This window comes from Oryctolagus cuniculus, chromosome 18 (assembly GCF_964237555.1).
Source record: "Oryctolagus cuniculus chromosome 18, mOryCun1.1, whole genome shotgun sequence".
Lineage (NCBI taxonomy): Eukaryota > Metazoa > Chordata > Mammalia > Lagomorpha > Leporidae > Oryctolagus > Oryctolagus cuniculus.
Genome location: NC_091449.1, coordinates 11,607,520 through 11,628,511, shown reverse-complemented (window position 1 = coordinate 11,628,511; position 20,992 = coordinate 11,607,520). Strand labels below are relative to the sequence as shown.

Here is a 20,992-nt window from a genome sequence, read left to right as displayed (position 1 = left end):
TATGCCCAGGCTTCCCAGGACAGAGTGGGTGGGGAGCCCAGGGCCTGCAGGGCTCTGATGAGAGCCGAGGGGGCAGAGGCCAGGCGCAGCCTGGAGCTGGCCATGGAGTCTCAGTGGGGAGGTGGGCTCTGAAGTCAGACCCGCTCAGCAGGGACAGGGGGAGGTCCCTGAAGTGTGCGGCCCGTGTTGCTCAGGATGCCCCTCTCTGTCCCTCCTCTTCTGTCTTGGGTTGGGGATCCCGGCGGTACGTCCTTCCTGGGGTGCTGGAAGGTGCCACCTGAGCCAACAGCAGTCAGGGGCTGGTGTCGGAGCTCCCCGTTCCTCGACAGGCCTCTGTCCCGACCTTCGGTGAGGGCCTCTGGGCTCCTGGGCGCTGAGCCAGGGCCTGGGGAGCTGCTGCCATCAGGCTGGCTCAGGCTTTAAAACTAAACCTTCACTGTCGTGGAAGGCCGGCCTTGCGCTAGCCCAGGTGGCCTCGGCCCTCATAGGCCAACTCTGAGTAGCCGCTGCTCTCCCCCCACACACTCAGGGCTGTTAGGCCGTTTTAAGCCTGTGTGAAAATAGGAGCATGATGGACGTGACGTGCCCACGCCCCAGCTCCGCAGCACTGACCGTGTGGCCGGCCACTCTGGGCCCACGCCCCAGCTCCGCAGCACTGACCGTGTGGCCGGCCACTCTGGGCCCACGCCCCAGCTCCACAGCACTGACCGTGTGGCCGGCCGCTCTGTGCCCACGCCCCAGCTCCGCACCACTGACCGTGTGGCCACTCTGGGCCTTTGGGCCGGGTGCCGAGCTGTTTCCCCTGCTCTGACGTCCGTGTCCGTGAGCTGTAACAGTGAGCGCCGATTTTACTCCCGTTTCCGTCACACGGAGCATCCTGGCATCCGGCTCCCTCCTTGCCGTTTTCCGGCAAGGTGTCTTGGGTGGTGTGGCCTGCTGGCTCAGAACACGGTTTTTCTCTGTGGCTGCCGAGAGTCCACCGCGTGGGTGAGCCATGGTTCATTTGCTGGTCTCCTGGTGGCGGCCGTTAGGGCTGGTTCCGGGTCCGTGCTGTGAACGCTTGGTGCAGTGAGTGACCTTCCATGAGTATAATTCAGCGTCTTTGCAACGTGTCCGCAGGATGAGTCCAGACTGGAATTAAGGCAAAGGCTGTGTGCGTTTGTACTTTCTTTTCTTCTTTTTATTTTTTATTTTATTTATTTATTTTTTTGACAGGCAGAGTGGACAGTGAGAGAGAGAGACAGAGAGAAAGGTCTTCCTTTGCTGTTGGTTCACCCTCCAATGGCTGCCGCGGCCGGCGCACTGCAGCTGGCGCACTGCGCTGATCCCATGGCAGGAGCCAGGAGCCAGGTGCTTTTCCTGGTCTCCCATGGGGTGCAGGGCCCAAGGACTTGGGCCATCCTCCACTGCACTCCCGGGCCACAGCAGAGAGCTGGCCTGGAAGAGGGGCAACCGGGACAGAATCCGGTGCCCCGACCGGGACTAGAACCCGGTGTGCCGGCGCCGCAAGGCGGAGGATTAGCCTAGTGAGCCATGGTGCCGGCCTCTTTTCTTCTTTTTAAATATGTATTTATTTGGAAGACAGAGTTACAGAGAGAGAGGGAGGGAGGGATGGAGATCTTCTGTCTGCGGGTTCACCCCCAAATGGCCACAGTAGCCAGGGCTGGGCCGGACTGAAGCCATGGACTGCAGTTCTCCCTTCTGGGTGGCGGAGGACTGGAACGTCTTCTGCTGCTTTCTCAGGTGCATTAGAAGGGAGCCAGACCGGAAGTGGAGCAGCTGGGACTCAAACCAGCGCCCACAAGGATGCCAGTGTCGCAGGTGGCGGTTTTACCCGCTGCGTGCAGCGCCCGCTCCACGCTCGGCCTTGCTGCCTGGCTGTGCCCGGCGCTGTCGAGCCGGGGTTGTGTGGCTCCTGCTCCACCTGCTGCGTACGGGAGGCAGCTTCCCAGCCTCGCCGGCACCCGTGGCCGCTGGCCTTCCTGGTAGGTGAAAAATGGCCCTGAGTGTCCTTTGCTTCAGCCTGCGGTTCTCTGGCTACGAAGGGTCGCTGAGCGTTGGAATCCTGGGCCTGCTTCTCACGTTGCAGAATGGAGAGCGAGTCTTGGAGAGCTGGGTGAGCGGCGCCGCGCGGCTCTGTCCTCCCTGGCAGGCCATGGCCCGTCTCTGGCCTCACCTGCAAAGTGGGGTAATGAGAGTGCCTGGGACTCGTTTGGTCGGGGAGCAGAGCGTGGCTTTGCCTGCAGAGGGCGCCACTCCTCTGGGCTTTGTTTTCTTCCTGCCCTGTGCTGAGTGCCACCGAGGCTCGCAGGGGCCTGGGGACGGGCACAGGGTGGGTGTTCGGCAGTGCAGGGCGGGGCACAGAGCTGGGCCGAAGCCTCTGCTCTGGGCTGAGGGACCTGGCTCCCGGGGCCACCGTTGCCCTCACGTGTGTTTCTTAGCTGAGGCCCGGAAGCAGACGCGCAGGGCCCGTGGAGCTGAGGGCGGGAGTTCCCGAAGTACAGGACAGACATGGGCCTTGTGTCCCTGGCCTGTGCCCTGAGAACTCGAGTAGTGGGCACAGGAGCCTGGGCGGGGCTGCACAGAGAGCGGAGAGGCCCAGAGCTGCCTTCCAGGGTGCGTGTGGAGGGACACTGGCCTGCCTGGGCCAGGCCGTCGCCTACTGGGGGGCTCCCTGCCTGAGCCTCGGTTTCCCCATCTGCCAAGTGGGGTGATGGTGATGGTGGTGATGGTGGCAGAACTGCCTTGTGCCTCGAGCTGCTGCAGGCGTCCTGGGCCATGCGCGGGGCCGAGCACTGGAATCGCACGAGCGCGCCCCATCTGAGGGAGGGGCTCCGGGCTCCTGGGGTGGAGGCCTGGGACCAGGCTCGGGACTCGGGCACCTGCGCTGTGGGACACGTGGAGCGCAGACCTGGCTTCCGGCTGTGGCGCGGCTGCTCCGCTGCCCCCTCCCCGCCGAGAGCTCTGGAGAGCGCCACCAGGAGCGCCGGGCCGCTGGCCTATGTGTGCTGACCTCTCCCACGTCTCCCAGCGTCCTCCACTCACCCCCGTGCCGCTGCCCACCTGTGCCAGTGGGCGTGGAGCCCTGTGGGTCTTAGCTGCCGACTCCTCGGGACTGGCCAAGGTCAGGCACACGCGAGGGGCCGCCCAGCAGCTGGGTGCTGGTTTTGGTTTTTCTTAACTTGTGGTCTGGTTTCTGAGTAGTGGTACCTGCTTATGCCTCGGCGGTTAAAAGACACCAGAACACAGGCTTCCCTTGAATCGCTTTCCCGCCTCCCTCCGGCTTCCCCTGCTCCCCTTACTAAACAGTCGCCCGGTCGCTTGGGCGTCCTTCCAAAACCGTCTGTTGACAGAGCTCAGCACACCGCAGCCGCAGCCTGAGCCCCCGCTGCCGGAGGACTTGGCCGCGCCTTGCTGGTTGTTGATGACCAGCTGTGGCGGCTTGTGCTGCAGCAGCCGGCCAGAGCAGTTGCCCTACGGCCCTGGCTCGGAGCCTGCTCGCTGGGCCTTTCCCTGACGTCCGGAACGCAGGGCCACGTGAGTCGGTCACCATCCGAGAAGGAAGGGCACTTAGCTCTGGGTGCCAGGCCCGGCGGCCTGCCTGCTGGTGCCATTGGGCCCCCTCCCCTGAGTCTTGCAGCCGACCCCCACCCCATGGAAGCCAGTCCTCCCTGGAGCCAGCGAGGGTCCTGTCTGCTCCCCACCGCGTCCACCTGTCCTTGTCTTCACATCTTTGTCACCGTGTCCCCCGCCGCCCAGCACTCGCTGCCCACAGTGGGTCCTCCTGGGTCTGCTAGATAAAGCCACAGACCTGAGCCTGGTGCTTGGGCCTTGGGTGCCCACCCCTGGCTCCTCAGTACGCATTCTGAAGCCACCACGCCTGCACTCCAGAGTGGTTGCCATCAGGGTCACCTGGGGTTTGTCACGGGGACCTCCTGATGGAACCTGGTAGACTCGGCCGCGGGAAGGTTGCTCAGTGCCGAGGTCCGAGCGGCTGGGAGGGAGCAGACACCTCCCCTGCCCCCAGTCGCTCCCAGCACTCCCAGTGTTGCTTCCAGATGTGTTGATTCCTGCTGGGATGGCTGGCTGCTTCCCCCACTGCTCCAGGCTGGAGGGATGGCCTGGCTCAGTCACCCCCTGGGCAACACCCCGGGCCTGGGAGCGAAGCCAGCCAGCCAGCCATCTGCCTGTCACCTGACGCCTGGCATCGGGTTTCTCTTCCTTTGTGAGGGCACATTGCTCTGTTGGCCTCTCACTGGAGCCGGCGACCATTGCTGCAGGAGCTGCAAGGCCCCCTCCCCGCCCCAAGACCCTGCCCTCCAGCACCTCTCCCGAGTCCTGGGCTGCCCACGCCACCTCTGCCCGGCCCCCGCTCCCCCACCAGTCACAATAGCACACTGTGCCGCCTGGGGGCACAGTGAGGCAGGAGCACCAGCCCAGAGCGCTTACGGACCCCGTCACCCTGCACACGTCCCCGCTTCAAGGCCGAGGCAGCGGCACACAGATCAAATCCCTGTGCTCAAAGTCGGCCTGAGTGGGGGCCAAGGTCTGACCGCAGGCAGTCTGGCCCAGAGCTGTGAAGTGCCCTGGGAGACCTGGGTCTCAGGTGGGGCACGCGGGCACTGCAGAGTGCGTCGCGCAGCAGTGAGGAGCCCCGTCCTGGCTGCTTTGGGCCAGAGCCGCTCCCTGCTGTGCAGCGCTGCCCTTGGGTCCCTGGCCCTAAGGTGCGGGCCGGGCCTCAGGACTTTGTGCTCCTCATCACTCCGATGGGGTGCTCTCCCCACTGCCAGCGGCCAGTCAGGCCACCCCGAGGGAGGGGCCAGGGCCCTCCTGAAACCAGCTTTGCAGGCTCCGCAGCTCCCTCGCCTCACGGGGGGCACCGGGCGCTCACCCCAGCAGCTCACGGGCACGCAGGCCTGCGTGGCTGCTTGGCCCTGCCTGGGGGGGGGTGCCTTAGATCCGGGGAGCCTACCCCTGTAGGAGACTTCACACACTGCCTGGGAAGCGTGGCTGACAGAGCGCCCTCTCCCCTGCCTCAGACAGGCTGCCGGCATCATGTGAGCTCGCACGTGATGCAGCACAGGCTGGAGGGTCAGGGAGGAGGCGGCCCTCCGTCAGCCCTGCCCCACGCTCCCTCCGGGGGTGCGTGGTGCTCCCGCGCCACTGGGCTCACCGAGCAGGGATTTCCTTTAGCCCAGCTCGGTCGTGCAGCTGTCGTCTTCCCCAACGTCCCGCCTTAGCCCACCCAGGGAGGCCAAGCTGAGAGCCCAGTGCCCACCACTGAACTGTGGGCTGCGGGGTTAGGGCTGGGCAGCTGTGCCCTGGCTTTGGGCCCTGTGCTGTCTGGCAGGGGGCTTTCTGTGCCGTGGAGGCCTAGGGCTGGCCTGGCCCTGAGCTCAGGTTCAGGCCGTGGGAGTTGGTGGGGGAGATGACGCCGGCGGGCCGTGTCTGGGCCGCACACATCAGAGCTTCCGTGTGCGCCTGTGCTCCGCTGGCTGCTCGCCACGGGACCCTGCGTGTGTCCTTGGAGTCGGCCCTTGCCTCAGTTTCCTCCTCTGTACAGTGGAAGTGGTGCACGCTTCCTGAACTCATTCACACGAGAGTGTCGGGGACAGCCCACGGCTGCACGGAGGCTGCCAGCTCTGATGTCTCCTTGCCGGTTCCTGAAGCCCCTCCTTTTTTTTTTTTTTTTTTTTTTTTTTTTTTTTTTTTTTTTGCTTGACTTCATTTAGTCTCATTCCTAAGCAACAGTATTTGTGAAATCACAGTTTTGATGAGCTAGTTCTTTTTTAAGACATAAATGAGAGAAATGCCTAACTACTAGAACAGAGTCCTTCACGAGCTACCCAGCACTCTCCGTGTCTCCGCCGGTGGTGCCGCGGCCCCCGGAGTGATAGTGATGGGGGGGGGGGGGTGGCCAGAGCACCTGCCACCTGGACGGGCCAGCCCCTGCTCCCGGTGGATGCAGTTACCATTCCTGTCTCTAGGGGCCCCCCATCAGCCTGGGGCCTCGCGTGCCCTCCCTGCCCCCATCTCCCAGGAGGCTTCAGGTGCCCGGGCACAGGTGACCTCTCCAGGCTGAGCCTGGTTCCAGACCTCGCTGCAGGTGTGCTCGGATGCCAGTCCTGGGAGCGTGGGGCTGCCTGGTCAGGAACCCTGGGGCTGCTGGGGGCTCCTTTGGACAAAGGCTGACGGCCTCTGTCGGGGGCCAACCAAGTGCATGCCCTTGATGCCCACGCTGGGGTCATCTCTGCCCTGGACAGTGTGTTGGCACGAGCTGTGGTCCCCATGAGCCGGGCCGGGCCCAGGGGGAGGCGTTCCCTCAGAGGTCTGGTTAGGGCCTGCAGCCCGGGGCTGGCGTCTGCTGCGGTGGTCAAGGCGCTGCCTGTGGGATCCAGGCTGTGGCTCGGCGGGTTAAGCTGCCAGTTCCGATGGCAGCATCCCTCAGCAGAGAGCCGGTTTGAGTCCCGGCTGCTCCACCAATAGACCTGGGAAGGCAGTGGAAGATGGCCCCCGTACTTGGGCCGCTGTCAGCCATGTGGGAGACCCAGGCAGGGTTCTTGGTTCCTGGCTTCAGCCTGGCCCAGACCTGGCTGTTGCGGCTGTTTGGGGAGTGAACCGGTGGATGAAGGGTCTCTCTCTCCCTTTCTAATGAATTAGTTCACTTCAGAGAAAGCTGCTGCTTGGGGCGCCCGCTTCCCATATTGCAGTGCCTGCTTCAGCCCTGGCTCTGCGTGTGCTCTGAGGCAGCAGCTGACGGCTCAGGTTCCTGCGCGCCAGCCGCCCCCTGGGAGACCCACGCTGAATTCCGGGCTCCTGGCTGTAGGCAGGGGCTGCTGCTTAGAGTGATGCCTTCAAGTTTACATTTCCCTTCTAATTAAGCATACACACACAGTGTCGCGCTGTGGCGTAACAGGGTAAGCCTCCGCCTGTGACACTGGCATCCTATGTAGGTGCCAGTTCAGGATCCAGCTCCCTGCTAATGCTCCTGGGAAAGCAGCAGAACCACGCACCCCGGCCGTTGTGGCCACGTGGGGAGTGAACCGGCGGGTGGAAGGTTTCTGTCTTTGTGTCTGTCTTCCTCTCTGTGTAACCCTACCTTTCAAATAAAAAGTAAAGGATGGGGCCGGTGCTGTGGCGTAGCAGGTTCGAGGCCTGGCTCTAATTCTGGTCCAGCTCTGTGCCCGGGAAAGCAGTGTAAGATGAGCCCCTGCACCCGCGTGGGAGACCCAGAAGAAGCTCCTGGCCCCTGGCTTCAGATCAGTGCAGCTCCGGCCGTTGCGGCCATTTGGGCAGTGAACCTGCGGATGGAAGACCTCTCTCTCTCTCTCTCTCTCTCTCTCTAACTCTGCCTTCCAAGTAAATAAATAAATCTTTTTTAAAAAAACACACACAATTCTAATCTTCCATCTCTTCAGATCTGTTGATTTCTTTTTCTCTCATGGGCTCTGTCTGCTTTCATGCTCAGATCGTCACTGCTGTGTCAAGGTTACTTGATTATTCAACGGTACGCTTTTATTTTTTTTTAAAAGATTATTTGAAAGGCAGAGTTACAGGGGGAGGGGGGGTCTTCCATCCGCTGGTTCACTCCCCAGATGGCCACAATGGCCGGAGCTGGGCCAGTCCAAAGTCAGGAGCCAGAAACTTCACCCGGGTCTCCCACGTGGGTGCAGGGGCCCAAGGACCTGGGCCACCATCTGCTGCTTTCCCAGGGGCATTAGCAGGGAGCTGGATTGGAAGTGGAGCAGCTGGGTCTCGAAACAGTGCCCGCAGGGGATGCTGGTGTTGCAGGTGGTAGCTTTACCCACCACGTCACAGCGCCGGCCCCTTATTTTTGTATTTAGCTATTCCATTGCAATGTACTTTGAAACGTGTGAGGAGGAAGGTGTCTGATTTTACCTCGCCCCGTGGATAGTCTGGTTGCCCCAGGGAAGCTGACGACCAGGTAAGGTGCTGTTTCCTGGTGTTGCAGCTTTATTTGAGGTTAAACTCTGGCCGCAGCGTGTCTCTTCTTTTGGCCTAGCATTCTTGTTCTTTAATCAGGCTGGTCCTGTTCTGCCCCACACACTCCTGTTACGTAGTGAGGTGTTTGGGTGTTTTTGTCTTGGTTTGGTTTGGTTTCGTAATTGTTAAATACCTGGGGAGGTCAGTGAGGTAAGGTCTCCTTCCCGGCCCTGCGGTCACTGTTTACAGCCGACCTCGGCGGCTCCAGCGCGCCCTCTGCCTCTCCCTCTCCCTCTCCCTCTCCCTCTGCCTCTCCCTCTCCTTCTCCCTCTCCGGGGGACCTGGAGCCGTCGAGTGGGCAGGTGTATTGACCTGTTCCTGCTCCTCCCACACCTCAGAACCCCAGGATTTGCCTTGGGCCGGGGGCACCCGGCACATGGGAGCCAGCCGAGTGCGCTGCCGCCTCCGGCCCCGGCACACCTGCGTCCACGCACTGGCTGTCAGAGACCACACGCCATCGCTGTTTCCATGTGCAGGGCCCGGCGGGGGGAGGGGTGTCTGTCCCTGGGGCCACACTTCCCCTCTTCTTTCTTCTTTTTGTAGAAATACTTATTCATTGTATGTATTTGAAAGGCAGAGTTAAGGCAGAGAGTGAGAGAGCTTGCCCATCCACTGGTTCACTCCTCAAATGACCGCAACAGCCAGGGCTGGGCCAGCTCGGAGCCAGGAGCTTCATCCGGGCCTCCCGTGTGGGTGCAGGGACCCACGGGGGCCATCTGCGGCTGCTTTCCCGGATCCATCAGCAGGGAGCTGGGTCCTGAACCGCTGCTCCACTGCAGATCCAGCTCCCTGCTGGTGCACCAGGGAGACAGCAAAGGATGGAAGGATGGCCCGAGTCCTTGGGCCCCTGCACCCACGTGGGAGACCTGGAGTTCTCCTGTCTCCTAAATTCAGCGGCGCAGCATTTGAGGAGAGAACTAGGGGATGGAAGACCTCGCTGTCTCTATCTCTGTCTCTGTCTCTGTCTCTACCTCTCTCTACAACTCTATCTTTCAAATAAATGAAATAAATCTTTTAAGAATTGGTTTATTTATTTGAAAGACAGAGAGAGCGAGCGAGGTTGTCCATCTTCTGGTTCACTCCCCAGATGGCAGCAGCCTAGGCTTCCTCCAGGTCTCTCGTGGCTGGGACCTGGACCAGCCGGGTCGTGCCGTCCATCTTCCTCCTCCACGCACTCATGGAGTGAACAGTCTTGATAGTTCCTGGGTCCAGCCCTGGGCCGGGCGGTGCTGGCCACACGACAGCGATCCAGACGGCCTGGGCCTTGTCTCCGAGCTCCCGTCCCCGGGCAGTGGTGACCCAGGGGACAGGGCTGTGGTGGTAGATCCCTGGGGGTCGAGGAGGAGCCGTCGAAGCTAAGCACCCGAAGGCCCTAGAGCAGCTCGAGGCTTACTGGAGCCTGCTGGGTGCAGCTGACCGTCAACACAGAGGGCTGCCGGGAGCATGGCCGCCGCCCACACAAGCCCAGGCCCTCTCCCTGCCGCCCCGCGGCCTGGGCAGGGGTCTGCCCCCCTGGTGTCAGGTCAGTTTCATGGACCCTTCTCAGAATGCTGATTTCTAAAGCCAGAAAAATAAAACAAGATAATAAAGGAGGCCAGCGACAACCCCATTCAGATCCGGAACACGGTGTCTGTGACCTCTTCCTTGAGCCGCGGCGCGACGGGGCCCGTGTCCGCAGTCGTGATGGCATGCAGCGTGTGGCGCCCTAGGTGACGTGGGACCGCCTCTCCAGGACGGTTGCAAGATCTGCTAAACTGACTTCTCGCTGAATTCCAGTTGAGCTCGTGAAAAGAAGAGGGAATCTGCCCACACACGTGTGGTCCTGGGTGCTTAAGACCAGGGCATGCAAGCGCAGGGCTGGTTCCGAGTCGGAAGCTGCCTCCCAGGTGGAGCCGGCTCCTGTCCCCACCCGAGTCCCAGGACCCCCAAGTGCCTGGGCCTTGTGAGAGCGTCCTCTCCCAGGCCGCAGGAGGGCTGACCGCGGCCCCGGCCTGGCCTCTGCCGTCTCCTGTCCCGCCGGCCCCAGTCCCGCCGGCCCCAGGGCGTGGTTTCTTCCTTAGACCAGTTTCCTGTCCCGGAACGTGGCTCAGGGCTTGATGGGAAGAGGGGTGCAGGGCCTCTGGCCTAGCTGGAGCGGGAGAAGGGGTCCACACAGGGACCGTTACCAGACAGTGCTTCAGGGCCTCCTGAGGGTCCCCAGGGGCCGGGGCCTGCGTTTGTGAATGGGCACAGGGGAAACGTGCCGCGTTGCCATGGGAATGTCGGGTAGCTCAGCACCTGTGCTGTCGCCTCTGTGGCCACCCCATTCTGCAGGCCCAAGATCTCCCTCCCACTCCCCCCGCCTCTCCCCTCCCTCTCCTTCCCTCTCCCAAGAGAGATTTATTTATTTAAAAGAGAGGAAGAGAGGTCATCCATCTACGGGTTCACTCCCCACATGGCCACAACAGCCAGGGCTGGTGCAGGCCAAAGCCAGCATCCCAGAGCTGCATCCAGGCCTCTCAAGTGGGTGGCAGGGGCCCTGTCACTTGGGCCCTCCTCTGCTGCCCCCCCCCCCCCGGGCACACTGGCAGCGCCTCATCAGAAGCGGGGCAGCGGGGACTGAACCCCGCTCCAGTGTGGCCCTGGCCAGAGAGCCCCGCCCTCTCCCTGCCCTGCTGGTGACCTCTCCCGCCACCCTGGGGCAGTCCAGGCCCCAGTGCCCACAGGTGGAAACAGAGCAAGCCATTTGCTTAGCCATTCAGCTGGAGAATGGGTAAACAAAATGTGGCCTGTGTGATCGCCACTCACGGCGTCCGGGGAGGGGCCAGCTGCGGGGGGCGCAGTGTCTAATTCCGGCTTTGAAACGTTCAGCAGAGGCGAGTCCACGCAGACAGAAAACCCAGCCCTGCCTTCTCAGCGCTGGCCACGGGCTTGCCAGGGCCGGGCTGTGTGCACCTGTCGCCTGGCCCTGCCGCTGCCAGAGCACGTGGAGCTGTCGGGTGTTTGGGGCGTGGGAGTCGGCAGGGCCACAGTCATTGCCTCAGGAGCTGAGCTCCAGTCGGCTCCCTTCTGTGCCACCATGGGCACGCCGCTTCCCCTCTGAGCCTGTTTCCTCCTGGGGTCAGAGTGAGGCTTCGCTCGCTCATCAGAAAGGCATGAACACCTGCGCTGGGCCTGCTGCCACGGTGTGCAAGGGACTGGGCAGGAAGGGGTCCCCACGTGCTCCCCAGCCTCGGGGAGCTCCCTGTCACCGTCTGCAGATTTCGGTGCCACACGCAGTGTTGGGGCATGGGGTTGACCCCAACAGCCCCCACCCTGCTCTTGGGGGCTCACAGGCTGGTGGGGGCTGACACATGGAAAGTTGGATGGCACGTGTGTGGCGGCGCCCAGGGAGCCAGGCGTGCGGCGTGGAGGGCAGTGCTGGCCGGGTTTAAGGATGCCTGGGACAGCAGTGGGTGGTGAGGGGTCTCAGGTCGGAGTGTGGCCAATCTGGCAGGGAGGGGTTTGAGGGACTGGGCAGGGCTGGAGCCCCGAGCGGGGCCGAGTGGAGAGTGATGCCGGCCCTGTGTCTGCAGCCCAGAACGTGACCGTGGACGAGGTGATCCGTGCCTACAAGCAAGCCTGTCAGAAGCTGAGCTGCAGGCAGATCCCCAAGCTCCTGCGGCAGCTGCAGGTACGGCGGGGCGCCATGTTCCCAGAGCGCTGCCGGCCCCGTGGAGCGGAGAGGGCGGCCCTGTGTTCCCAGAGCGCCGCTGGCCCCGTTGAGCGGGGCAGGCTCTAGTCCAGCTCACACAGAGCACAAAACTCCATCACCAGGGGAAAGCTGGTACTTACCAGTCTGAACTAGAGACGATACATGTATCGTCTGACTTTTAAAGGTGAAAGTTCGCAGACACAGCGCAGAGTCCCCCATGTTCCTCCCCGAGACCCACGGCTCCGTGTGTGCAGGGCCCCTGACAGACACGCGGGGAGTTTCTGTTGGCGGTGGTCCTCCTCCCCACCCCGGGCGCCTTCCCTGCAGCCCGGCCGCCTGGCGGCAGGTGAAGCTCCCCAGCGCTTCTCCTCTGGACGGGCGCAGTGGGCCCCGAATGCCTGTCTCTGGGGTGCAGGTCCCTCAGCCGCCCGCCTCTGTGCGCCTGGGCTAGGGGATGGGGCCGCACAGGGGGCCAGGAGCCCTGCCTGCTTCAGATGGGCCAGCCCTGTGCTAGCCGCGTGAGCTGGCCAAGCTTGGGCCTTAGCCCCTTCGTGCCCAGGCATCAGCCAGCCTCCCCCTGTGTGGGACAGTCTGTAGCAGAGAACAGCCCTGGTGTCTATGGGAGCGCTTTGCTTTGAGCGCCCCCAGGAGGAGGCTGGGAGGAACTCGGCTGGTGCCGGCACTGCTGCGCGGAGTGCCTGCTGCGTCCCAGCCTCAGCTCAGCCTCCTGCCAGCCCTGCGCACTCTGCCCTCTGCCCGCACACCCCTCCGTTCAGCTGGGCCGAGAGGGCAGCACCCAGGCCCGCAGGGCACCGGGGTGGGCTGTATTCAGGCCCTGTGGGCACAGAGCTCCCTGGTTTCCAGCGGTGGACATGCTCTGGGCCTCCCCCGAGCCCGGCCGCAGAGCCTGGCCCTGCAGGCCGTCCCAGCCAGCGTCCTGTCTGCCTCCCCAGGAGTTCACGGACCTCGGGCACCGCATCGACTGTCTGGACCTGAAAGGTGCGTGTCTGGCAGGCGGGGCCTGCGGGGGGGCCGGGCGTGGAGCCGCAGGGCCCTTCCCGCCTCCCTTGGCCAAGCCCCCGCGCAGCGTGCGCCATGCTCATGGCCGCTGCCCCCAGGTGAGAAGCTGGACTACAAGACCTGTGAGGCCCTGGAGGAGGTCTTCAAGCGGCTGCAGTTCAAGGTCGTGGACCTGGAGCAGACGAACCTGGATGAGGATGTGAGCGGCCCTGTCCCCGCCCGTGCGGCTCCTGAGCTCTCCCAGGCCTTGGGGCAGGAGAGGCCCCTCGACACAGGCTGGGGAGTGGGGTGCGGGCAGGGCCCCTGAAGGGCAGGAGGGGCCCCTCAACACAGGCTGGGGAGTGGGTGCAGGCGGGGCCCAAAGGACAGGAGGGGCCCCTCGACACAGGCTGGGGAGTGGATGCAGGCGGGGCCCAAAGGACAGGAGGGGCCCCTCCACACAGGCTGGGGAGTGGGGTGTGGGCAGGGCCCCTGAAGGGCAGGAGGGGCCCCTCAACACAGGCTGGGGAGTGGGGTGCAGCGGGGCCCCAAAGGACAGGAGGGGCCCCTCAACACAGGCTGAGGAGTGGGTGCAGGCAGGCCCCTGAAGGGCAGGAGGGGCTCAGCAGCCTGCTGAGGGGAGAGCTGCGGCCCGCGGGCTGCCCCGGAGAGGACATCACCGCGGGTGATCGGAGCACGCCTGTCCTCTGAGACCAAGGTGTTCCTGCCTCTGGGGGCAGGGGACAGGAACAGACCGGGGGACTCCTGGGACCCGACCCAGCGGGCCTCGTCCTGCCGCAGGCTCGGCTGCTGCCGCGCAGCCGCTCCCTCCACGCTGGACACCCAGACTGCTCTCAGCTGAAGCTGGCCCCGCCCCCCCCCCCCCGGGGTCCCCGCGGCCCAGGTCCAGCCCGTGTCTCTGCCCCCAGGGTGCCTCCGCCCTCTTCGACATGATCGAGTACTACGAGTCGGCCACACACCTCAACATCTCCTTCAATAAGCACATCGGCACGCGGGGCTGGCAGGCCGCCGCCCACATGATGCGCAAGGTGGCTGCTTCCGCCCCTGAGCCGCCCCGCCCCGTCTCCCCTGACCCTCCTCCCCGCCCCCTGCACTCCGGGATCCCTGCAGGTGGCTGTGCTGGCCTCCCCCCATCACTCACACACGGGAAAGGTGGGCCCAGAGGGGAGCCCCCCATCACTCACACACGGGAAAGGTGGGCCCAGAGGGGAGCCCCCCATCACACACACATGGGAAAGGTGGGCCCAGAGGGGAGCCCCCCATCACTCACACACGGGAAAGGTGGGCCCAGAGGGGAGCCCCCCATCACACACACATGGGAAAGGTGGGCCCAGAGGGGAACCCCCCATCACACACACAGGAAAGGTGGGCCCAGAGGGGAGCCCCCCATCACTCACACATGGGAAAGGTGGGCCCAGGCTGAGCCTTCCCTTGCCAACCGTGGCTTCAAAACCAGATGACAGCTTGCTCTCCCCTGGACCGTGGGGTGGCAGGACCCTCAGAGAGCACTGGGGCCGGGCCTAACCAGCGCCCGCCCCGGCTCCCAGACCAGCTGCCTGCAGTACCTGGACGCGCGCAACACGCCCTTGCTGGACCACTCGGCGCCCTTCGTGGCGCGCGCCCTGCGCATCCGCAGCAGCCTGGCGGTGCTGCACCTGGAGAACGCCAGCCTGTCGGGGAGGCCCCTCATGCTGCTCGGTGAGCGCGGGCGGGGGCCGGGGGCTGCTGCTGGCCAAGGCTGGCGCGGGGCCTCGGGGGAGGCCCGGCCGGTCACTGCCCACCTCGCCCCCAGCCACGGCCCTGAAGATGAACGTGAGCCTGCGGGAGCTGCACCTGGCCGACAACAAGCTCAATGGTTTGCAGGACTCGGCCCAGCTGGGCACCCTGCTCAAGTTCAACTGCTCCCTGCAGATCCTGGACCTGCGCAACAACCACGTGCTGGACTCAGGTGCGTGCTGCTGGCTCCGACGGGCACACACACACGCACACACCCTGCAGCAGTGACCCTGGGTGGCAGGGCTGGGCTGGGGAGCCCAGAGATGGTGTCTGGGCCAGACTGGTAGTCGGCGGCGACTACCAGTCTGGCGACAGCTCAGCAGACCCTCAGAGCTTGCAGTGAGGTGTTGACGTGATTCAGGTGACCTTGAGTCCCCGAGAGACCACTCAGGATGAAGGTGCGGGTGGAGGAGCGCCGCAGTGTGGGGCCTTGACCTCAACCAGTCCTGTGAAAGCCCAGAAATAGAACCCAGGGCCGTGATGGCAGGTGCAAAGGCCCTGGGGCGGGGGAAGAGCTTGGGTGTTTGCTGTTTGGCAGGGGGCAGCCCCGTTAGTGGGGTGGGGGCCCCAACAGTCAGCAGGAGGAGTGCAGCGCTCCACCAGGGGCTGTGCGGGTGTGGCCCCCTCCCTGTTGAGCAGCGTCCCCTGGCCGTCCTGTGAGGACAGGGCCGGTGGGGTCAGAGGGTGACTTGGAGTCCAGCGCCCCCACAGGGCAGCGGACCCCATCTGCCAGGGGCCAGAGCTCAGAGGGCCACAGCTCTGCCCCGTGCACCTGTGAGAGGCAGGGTGCGAGTGAGCTGTCCATGGTGCTGGCACGAGCTGGCGCAGCCGGGGCGGCCCCCTGAGGGTCCCCGCCCGGGCTGCACGCCAGGCCCTGACCGCGGCCTCCTCCAGGTCTCGCCTACATCTGCGAGGGCCTCAAGGAGCAGAGGAAGGGGCTGGTGACCCTGGTGCTGTGGAACAACCAGCTCACGCACACGGGCATGGCCTTCCTGGGCATGACGCTGGTGAGTTGGGGAGGGCCCGGGGCCGCAGCCGGCCTCCGGGGGTCCCTGGGGAGGCAGCCCCTCCCTCAGTGTCGCCTTTGGTCCAGCGCTGCAGACCCAGGCAGCGCTTGGCACAAGGGGCAGCTCTTGCCTTGGCTGCTTTGCATCTGTGTGTCCCACGCTGCTGTAAGCCAGCCACGCAGGCGCACACTGGCCTGGGAGCCCCCTGTACCCAGCAGCCAGGAGGTCGCGCCCGGGGGCTGGGCCTGAGTCCTCGGAGGCCCCTGCAGCCCGGGCCAGCGCCGCGGGTGCCTGCGGGGCCGAGGCCCGCCCGGGGCTGCCTCTGGCTTTCTTCTGAGCCTTCCCTCCATCAGCGGCTTCCTCCTCATCCTCACCCCTGCCCCCCCCCCCCCCCAGCCACACACGCAGAGCCTGGAGACCCTGAACCTGGGCCACAACCCCATCGGGAACGAGGGTGTGCGGAACCTCAAGAACGGGCTCATCAGCAACCGCAGCGTGCTGCGCCTCGGCCTGGCCTCCACCAAGCTCACGTGCGAGGGTAGGGCGCCGGGCCGGGCTGGGCCGGGCCGGGGGGCGCGGGGCCGGCCTGCCAGGCACGGGGCCCGTGGCCAGCCCCTGCGGTCCCCCTCGCAGGCGCGGTGGCGGTGGCGGAGTTCATCGCCGAGAGCCCCCGCCTCCTGAGACTGGACCTCCGGGAGAACGAGATCAAGACGGGCGGGCTCATGGCGCTGTCCTTGGCCCTCAAGGTGAACCACTCCCTGCTGCGCCTGGACCTGGACCGTGAGCCCAAGAAGGAGGCGGTGAGCGGGGCTCCTCGGGGGCCGCGGGGCGTGCGGGCGGGCGGCGGGGCCCGGAGCCCTAGCCAGGCCACTCTGCCGCAGGTCAAGAGCTTCATCGAGACCCAGAAGGCGCTGCTGGCCGAGATCCAGAACGGCTGCAAGCGCAACTTCGTGCTGGCGCGGGAGCGCGAGGAGAAGGAGCAGCGGCCGCAGCTGTCGGCCTCCATGCCCGAGATCACCGTCACCGAGCCGCCGCCGCCCGCCGCGGCGCAGAACGGGGCCCCGGGCCCCGGGCCCGGCCCGGACTCGGACTCGGATTCAGACTCTGAGGGGGAAGACGAGGAGGAAGACGGGGAGAGGGACGAGGCCGGCGGAGACCAGAGTCCCTCGACCCCCTGCCCTGCCCTGGTGCCCCCCACAGACTCCCTGGGCCCTGGGGACAGGAGCCCCCCAGGGAGCCCCTCCTCCCCCTCTGAGCAGCGCATCTCCGTGTCCAGCCCGGGCCGGGGCCACAAGGTGTTCGTGGTGACCCGGGTGGAGAGTCCTCCCGAGAGGGCCGAGCCCCCTGTGCCGCCCGCCCACCTCTCCCCACCCTCCTCCCCACCCTCCTCCCCCTCCTCCCCTGTGCTGCCGCCAGCTGAGGGCGACGGCCGCCAGGACCCAGGATCGCCTGAGCCGCAGCCGCAGCCGGAGACGCCTCAGCCAGGGCCGCCGCTGCCCAACGGCCTGAAGCCCGAGTTTGCCCTCGCACTGCCCCCAGAGCCGCCCCCGGGGCCCGAGGCCAAGGCGGGCAGCCGCAGCCTGGACCACGGTGAGGCCCGGTGCCAGCACGGCCTGTCGCTTAGAGGCCCCTTGAAGGGGCAGGGAAGGTGGGGCTTGGGGCCTGCTGCCTGCCCGCCGCCCTCCCCGGGGTGGGGGCTGTGCACCTGCTGCCCAGTCTCTGGTGGGGACAGGCGGGCCTGCGGCTGGCCCGCTGCCGCCTGACCGGAGCCCCCTGCCCGGCCTCGCCCGCAGAGCTGAGCTGCCCCGAGAGCGAGAAGGAGCTGGAACAGCTGCTTCTGGAGGCCAGTCAGGAGCCGGGGCAGGAGACACTGTGACACTTTAGGTGAGGGGCGGGGCGGGGGCGGGGCCAGGGAGGGGCGGGGCCGGGGCAGGAGACACTGACACTTTAGGTGAGGGGCGGGGCGGGGGCGGGGCCAGGGAGGGCCGGGGCCGGGGCGGGAGACACTGTGACACTTTAGGTGAGGGGCGGGGCGGGGCCAGAGTGGGGCGGGGCCGGGGCAGGAGACACTGACACTTTAGGTGAGGGGGCGGGGCCAGAGCGGGCCGGGGCAGGAGACACTTTACGTGGAGGCGGGGGCGGGGCCAGGGAGGGGCGGGGCGTGGGCAGGAGACTGACACTTTAGGTGAGGGGGCGGGGCCAGAGCGGGCCGGGGCGGGGCCGGGGCGGGAGACACTTCAGGTGAGGGGCCGGGGCCGGGCCGGGGCAGGAGACACTGTGACACTTTAGGTGAGGGGCGGGGCGGGGGCGGGGCCAGAGGGGGCCGGGGCAGGAGACACTGTGACACTTTAGGTGAGGGGCGGGGGCGGGGCGGGGCCAAAAGCGGGCCGGGGCAGGAGACACACTTTAGGTGAGGGGCGGGGCGGGGGCGGGGCAGGAGACACTGTGACACTTTAGGTGAGGCGGCGGGCCGGGGCGGGGCCGGGGCGGGCGGCTGGGCGGGCTCTGCGCTCACCGCGGCCTGGCTTCTCCCCAAGTTCCTTTCTTCCGCTCGGTCTGGGAGGAGCTGAGGCCAGAGCCGTGAGAATCTGCTCACCGTCCTCGCCGCGTTCCGGGGCCCAGGACGCCAGGGGCGGGAGCCCACGACACTACCGGCGCAGGAGCCACGGGAGGCCCCGCCCTGACTTCACTTGTATTTATGTGCCCCTCACTCTGAGACTGGACACGGCTGGGGGTGGCCGGGAGGAGGAGGACGGGAGGCGGCGCCTGCGAGGCCGTCGGGCCGCCGGGCCGGGCCCTGTGGCGGAGGGGCCTGCCCGTGGTGGTGGGTGGTCCCCGTGAGCGGGCGCAGCACCAGGCAGGAGGCGTGGCGTGGGGGCACTGAGGTTCCTACATCAGCCCCAGGCGGGGCGGGGGGCGGGGGGCTGGGAGTGGAGGACCAGAGCTTTCTTTCTTAAGTGCAATAAATCTATCAGGGAGCGGGGGCGGAGCAGCGCGCACCCGGGACCCTGCTGCCCGGGCGTGAGGGTGCCCCGGAAGCACTACAGGCGGCGGGTGGGCGGGGCTGGGGGGGCTGCCCTGGCCGCGCAGCTCTGTCCACACCTTTTCTAATAAACTGGGGCTGGGCTCACCTCGCCTGCTGTGCTGCCGCCGCCCCGGGCGCCCCGTGCGCCCCGTGGTCCCCAGAGGCCGGGTGGGCCGGAGCCGCTTCTCTTCCCCGGCTCTCGGGGTGCCGGCTGTGCCCTCAGCCCCGGGTGTCCTGTGCCTCGGTGCCGGCAGACGCGCCTCGTCCCCACCAGCCCCCGACGTTCGGATGGGAACGGGCGCGGGGCCCGCACGGCTCCCGCTCCCTGCTGCCCAGTGTGGCTGGCGCGCAGCGGGAGCGCTGAGAAGTGCCGGGAAGGCTGTAGCAATGCCAGCCCCAGTACAGCCGGCTCCCCACAGACCCGGGGCCACAGTGGAGACTCCGTCTGGGTGCAGGGCTCACGCCACGGCCACTCCGCTGCCCTGTGGCACCCGTCCCCAGCCCTGAGCGTTCTCTGATGCCGGCTGTAGCTGGCTGGGAGGTGGTGTGAACATCCCGTCTGCGCCCAGCCCCCAGGATCCCGGCAGGCCCTGGGCCAGCTGTAGCTGCGGCCTGTGGCGGAGCCCCTGGGGTGCACCCACGCCCTTGGCCCTCTGCCTACACCCCTGCACCGGGGGTGCAGGGCTCGGCCTGTTCACCTTTGTGTGTGCCTCTGGGGGCTGGATCACATTCCCCCCACACAGGGGACCAGGGTCTTCAGGGAGACGACCAGGCTAAAATGGCAGCCTTGTGGGCTGCGGGCTAGAGTGATGGGTGTCCTCTAAAGTGGGGTGGAGGCAGCCCGGCAGAGCCCCGTGGGAAGACGGGATGCAGTGGGCGTGGAGGGCCCTGGACTGCCACCCACACCCTGGGAGCTGGGGGGGGGGGGGCGAGGAAGGGCGGCCTGCGGAGTGGGCCACGGTGGGCTCTCCCTCGGAGCCCCCCAGGCTTTGGCAGTCCCAGGTGTTGGGGTCCGGGTGCTGAGGGGACCTTTCGCCCTCAGCCACTAGGGTGTCACCAGGTTTGGGCCCCGCAGCCCTGGCTGAACACAGGACTCCACGTGACTGCTTGGCTGTGTGCCGGCACAAGGAACAGGTGCTGCGGGACCCTTCCAGGCTCTCGTGGCTCTGTCACTCCCTAGAGCCAGCCGACAGATGGGGGAGGGGAGAAAGCAAACAGCCCATCTCGGGCGGAGACGGGAGCCGTCGCGCGCCCTCCGTTAGCCGCTCGGCCTCCCTCACGCGAGCTCCCAGCAGCTGCTGCTGTAGAAGGGACCCAGGGCCCTGGGGGGTGGGAGCCCGGCCACGCCCAGCGGCCCAGTCGTGTGTGTGCAGCCCGCTCCAGAGCTGTGTCCTGGGCAGGCACGAGGCTCGAGTCTGCCCCCTGCTGGGCCTGGGGGTGCCCGGTCCTGCTCAGCCCCAGCCAATCCACAGGTCAGTCGCTTCCAGCCTGGACTCAAGGTGGTAAGGAGTTCAGCTCGGGCTGGCGCTGTGGCGTAGTGGTTAAGCATCGGCCTACAGCACCAGCAGCCCATGTGGGCCCCAGTTCGAGTCCCAGCTGCTCGTCTTCCGATCCAGCTCTCTGCTGTGGCCTGGGAAGGCAGTAGAAGATGGCCCAAGTCCTTGGGCCCCTGCACCCGCGTGGGAGACCCGGAAGAAGCTCCTGGCTTCGGATCGGCGCAGCTCCGGCCGTTGCGGCCATCTGCGGAGTGAATCAGTGGATGGAAGACCTCTCCCTTTTTAACTCGGCTGCTCACATAAATAAATCAATCTTTTAAAAAGTTTTGTGGTTTTTTGTTTTCCAACTCAGACTGGCTCACAGGTGGAAGGGAAGGGGGCTGTGGGTCCTAGTGACGCAGACGCAGGCCCGGTGGTGTCACGAGGCCCTGGGACTTCGTCCTTGGCAGGCTGTCTCCTACCGTTGGGGAACATCACCAGCCTAGCCCAGCCAGGACAGAAATCCACTGCAAGAGGACGCTGGCCTGGGTCCACTTGTGCAGCGGCCGCTGTGGCTGGTGCAGTCAGACGCCTGCGTGAGGCCAGGGTCAGCCCTCCGCATCCAGGCCTGAGGCTGGGCGCCTCCCTGGGCCCTCAAGTCCCTCAGAGACGGCCCCTGGGCATGCCCAGTGTTGTCCCTACCCCACTGGGCCAGGCAGGCTGAGCGTTTGGCCATTGAGGAATCGGGTTGCCCAGAGGAGCGATGCCCCTGCCTCAGCTCCCCGCGCTCAGCTCCCGCGCTGTGGCCTCCCCGCCCGCATCAGAGCTGAAAGTGCGGCTTCAGTGTGGGCACCCAGCGAGGCCTTTGGGTGGGCCTGCAGTGGCGGGGAAGGCAGCCCCCCGAACAGTTACTTAGGAGGAGGCAAGGCCAGCCAGCCCAGCCAGGCCTCTTGAACCCATTATGCTGAGGGTGGAGAGGGTGTGAGGTCACCGGGGCCGCCACCCTTGGAAA

At 65.9% G+C, this 20,992-nt stretch overlaps 1 protein-coding gene across 1 annotated transcript in view; it reads left to right on the top strand.

The window, feature by feature from the left end:
- Positions 1 to 20,324, top strand: part of PPP1R37 (protein phosphatase 1 regulatory subunit 37) — a 38,792-nt gene extending 18,468 nt beyond the window's left edge. Inside the window, exons 2-13 of the mRNA XM_051828466.2 lie at positions 11,559 to 11,656; positions 12,631 to 12,676; positions 12,796 to 12,896; positions 13,606 to 13,725; positions 14,245 to 14,395; positions 14,490 to 14,645; positions 15,368 to 15,480; positions 15,877 to 16,018; positions 16,114 to 16,280; positions 16,362 to 17,070; positions 17,274 to 17,364; positions 18,018 to 20,324. Coding sequence (XP_051684426.1) covers positions 11,559 to 11,656; positions 12,631 to 12,676; positions 12,796 to 12,896; positions 13,606 to 13,725; positions 14,245 to 14,395; positions 14,490 to 14,645; positions 15,368 to 15,480; positions 15,877 to 16,018; positions 16,114 to 16,280; positions 16,362 to 17,070; positions 17,274 to 17,356 — 1,886 coding nt within the window. The 3' untranslated portion in view covers positions 17,357 to 17,364; positions 18,018 to 20,324. The remainder of the gene's footprint in view (positions 1 to 11,558; positions 11,657 to 12,630; positions 12,677 to 12,795; positions 12,897 to 13,605; positions 13,726 to 14,244; positions 14,396 to 14,489; positions 14,646 to 15,367; positions 15,481 to 15,876; positions 16,019 to 16,113; positions 16,281 to 16,361; positions 17,071 to 17,273; positions 17,365 to 18,017) is intronic.
- Positions 20,325 to 20,992: the final 668 nt, after the last annotated feature.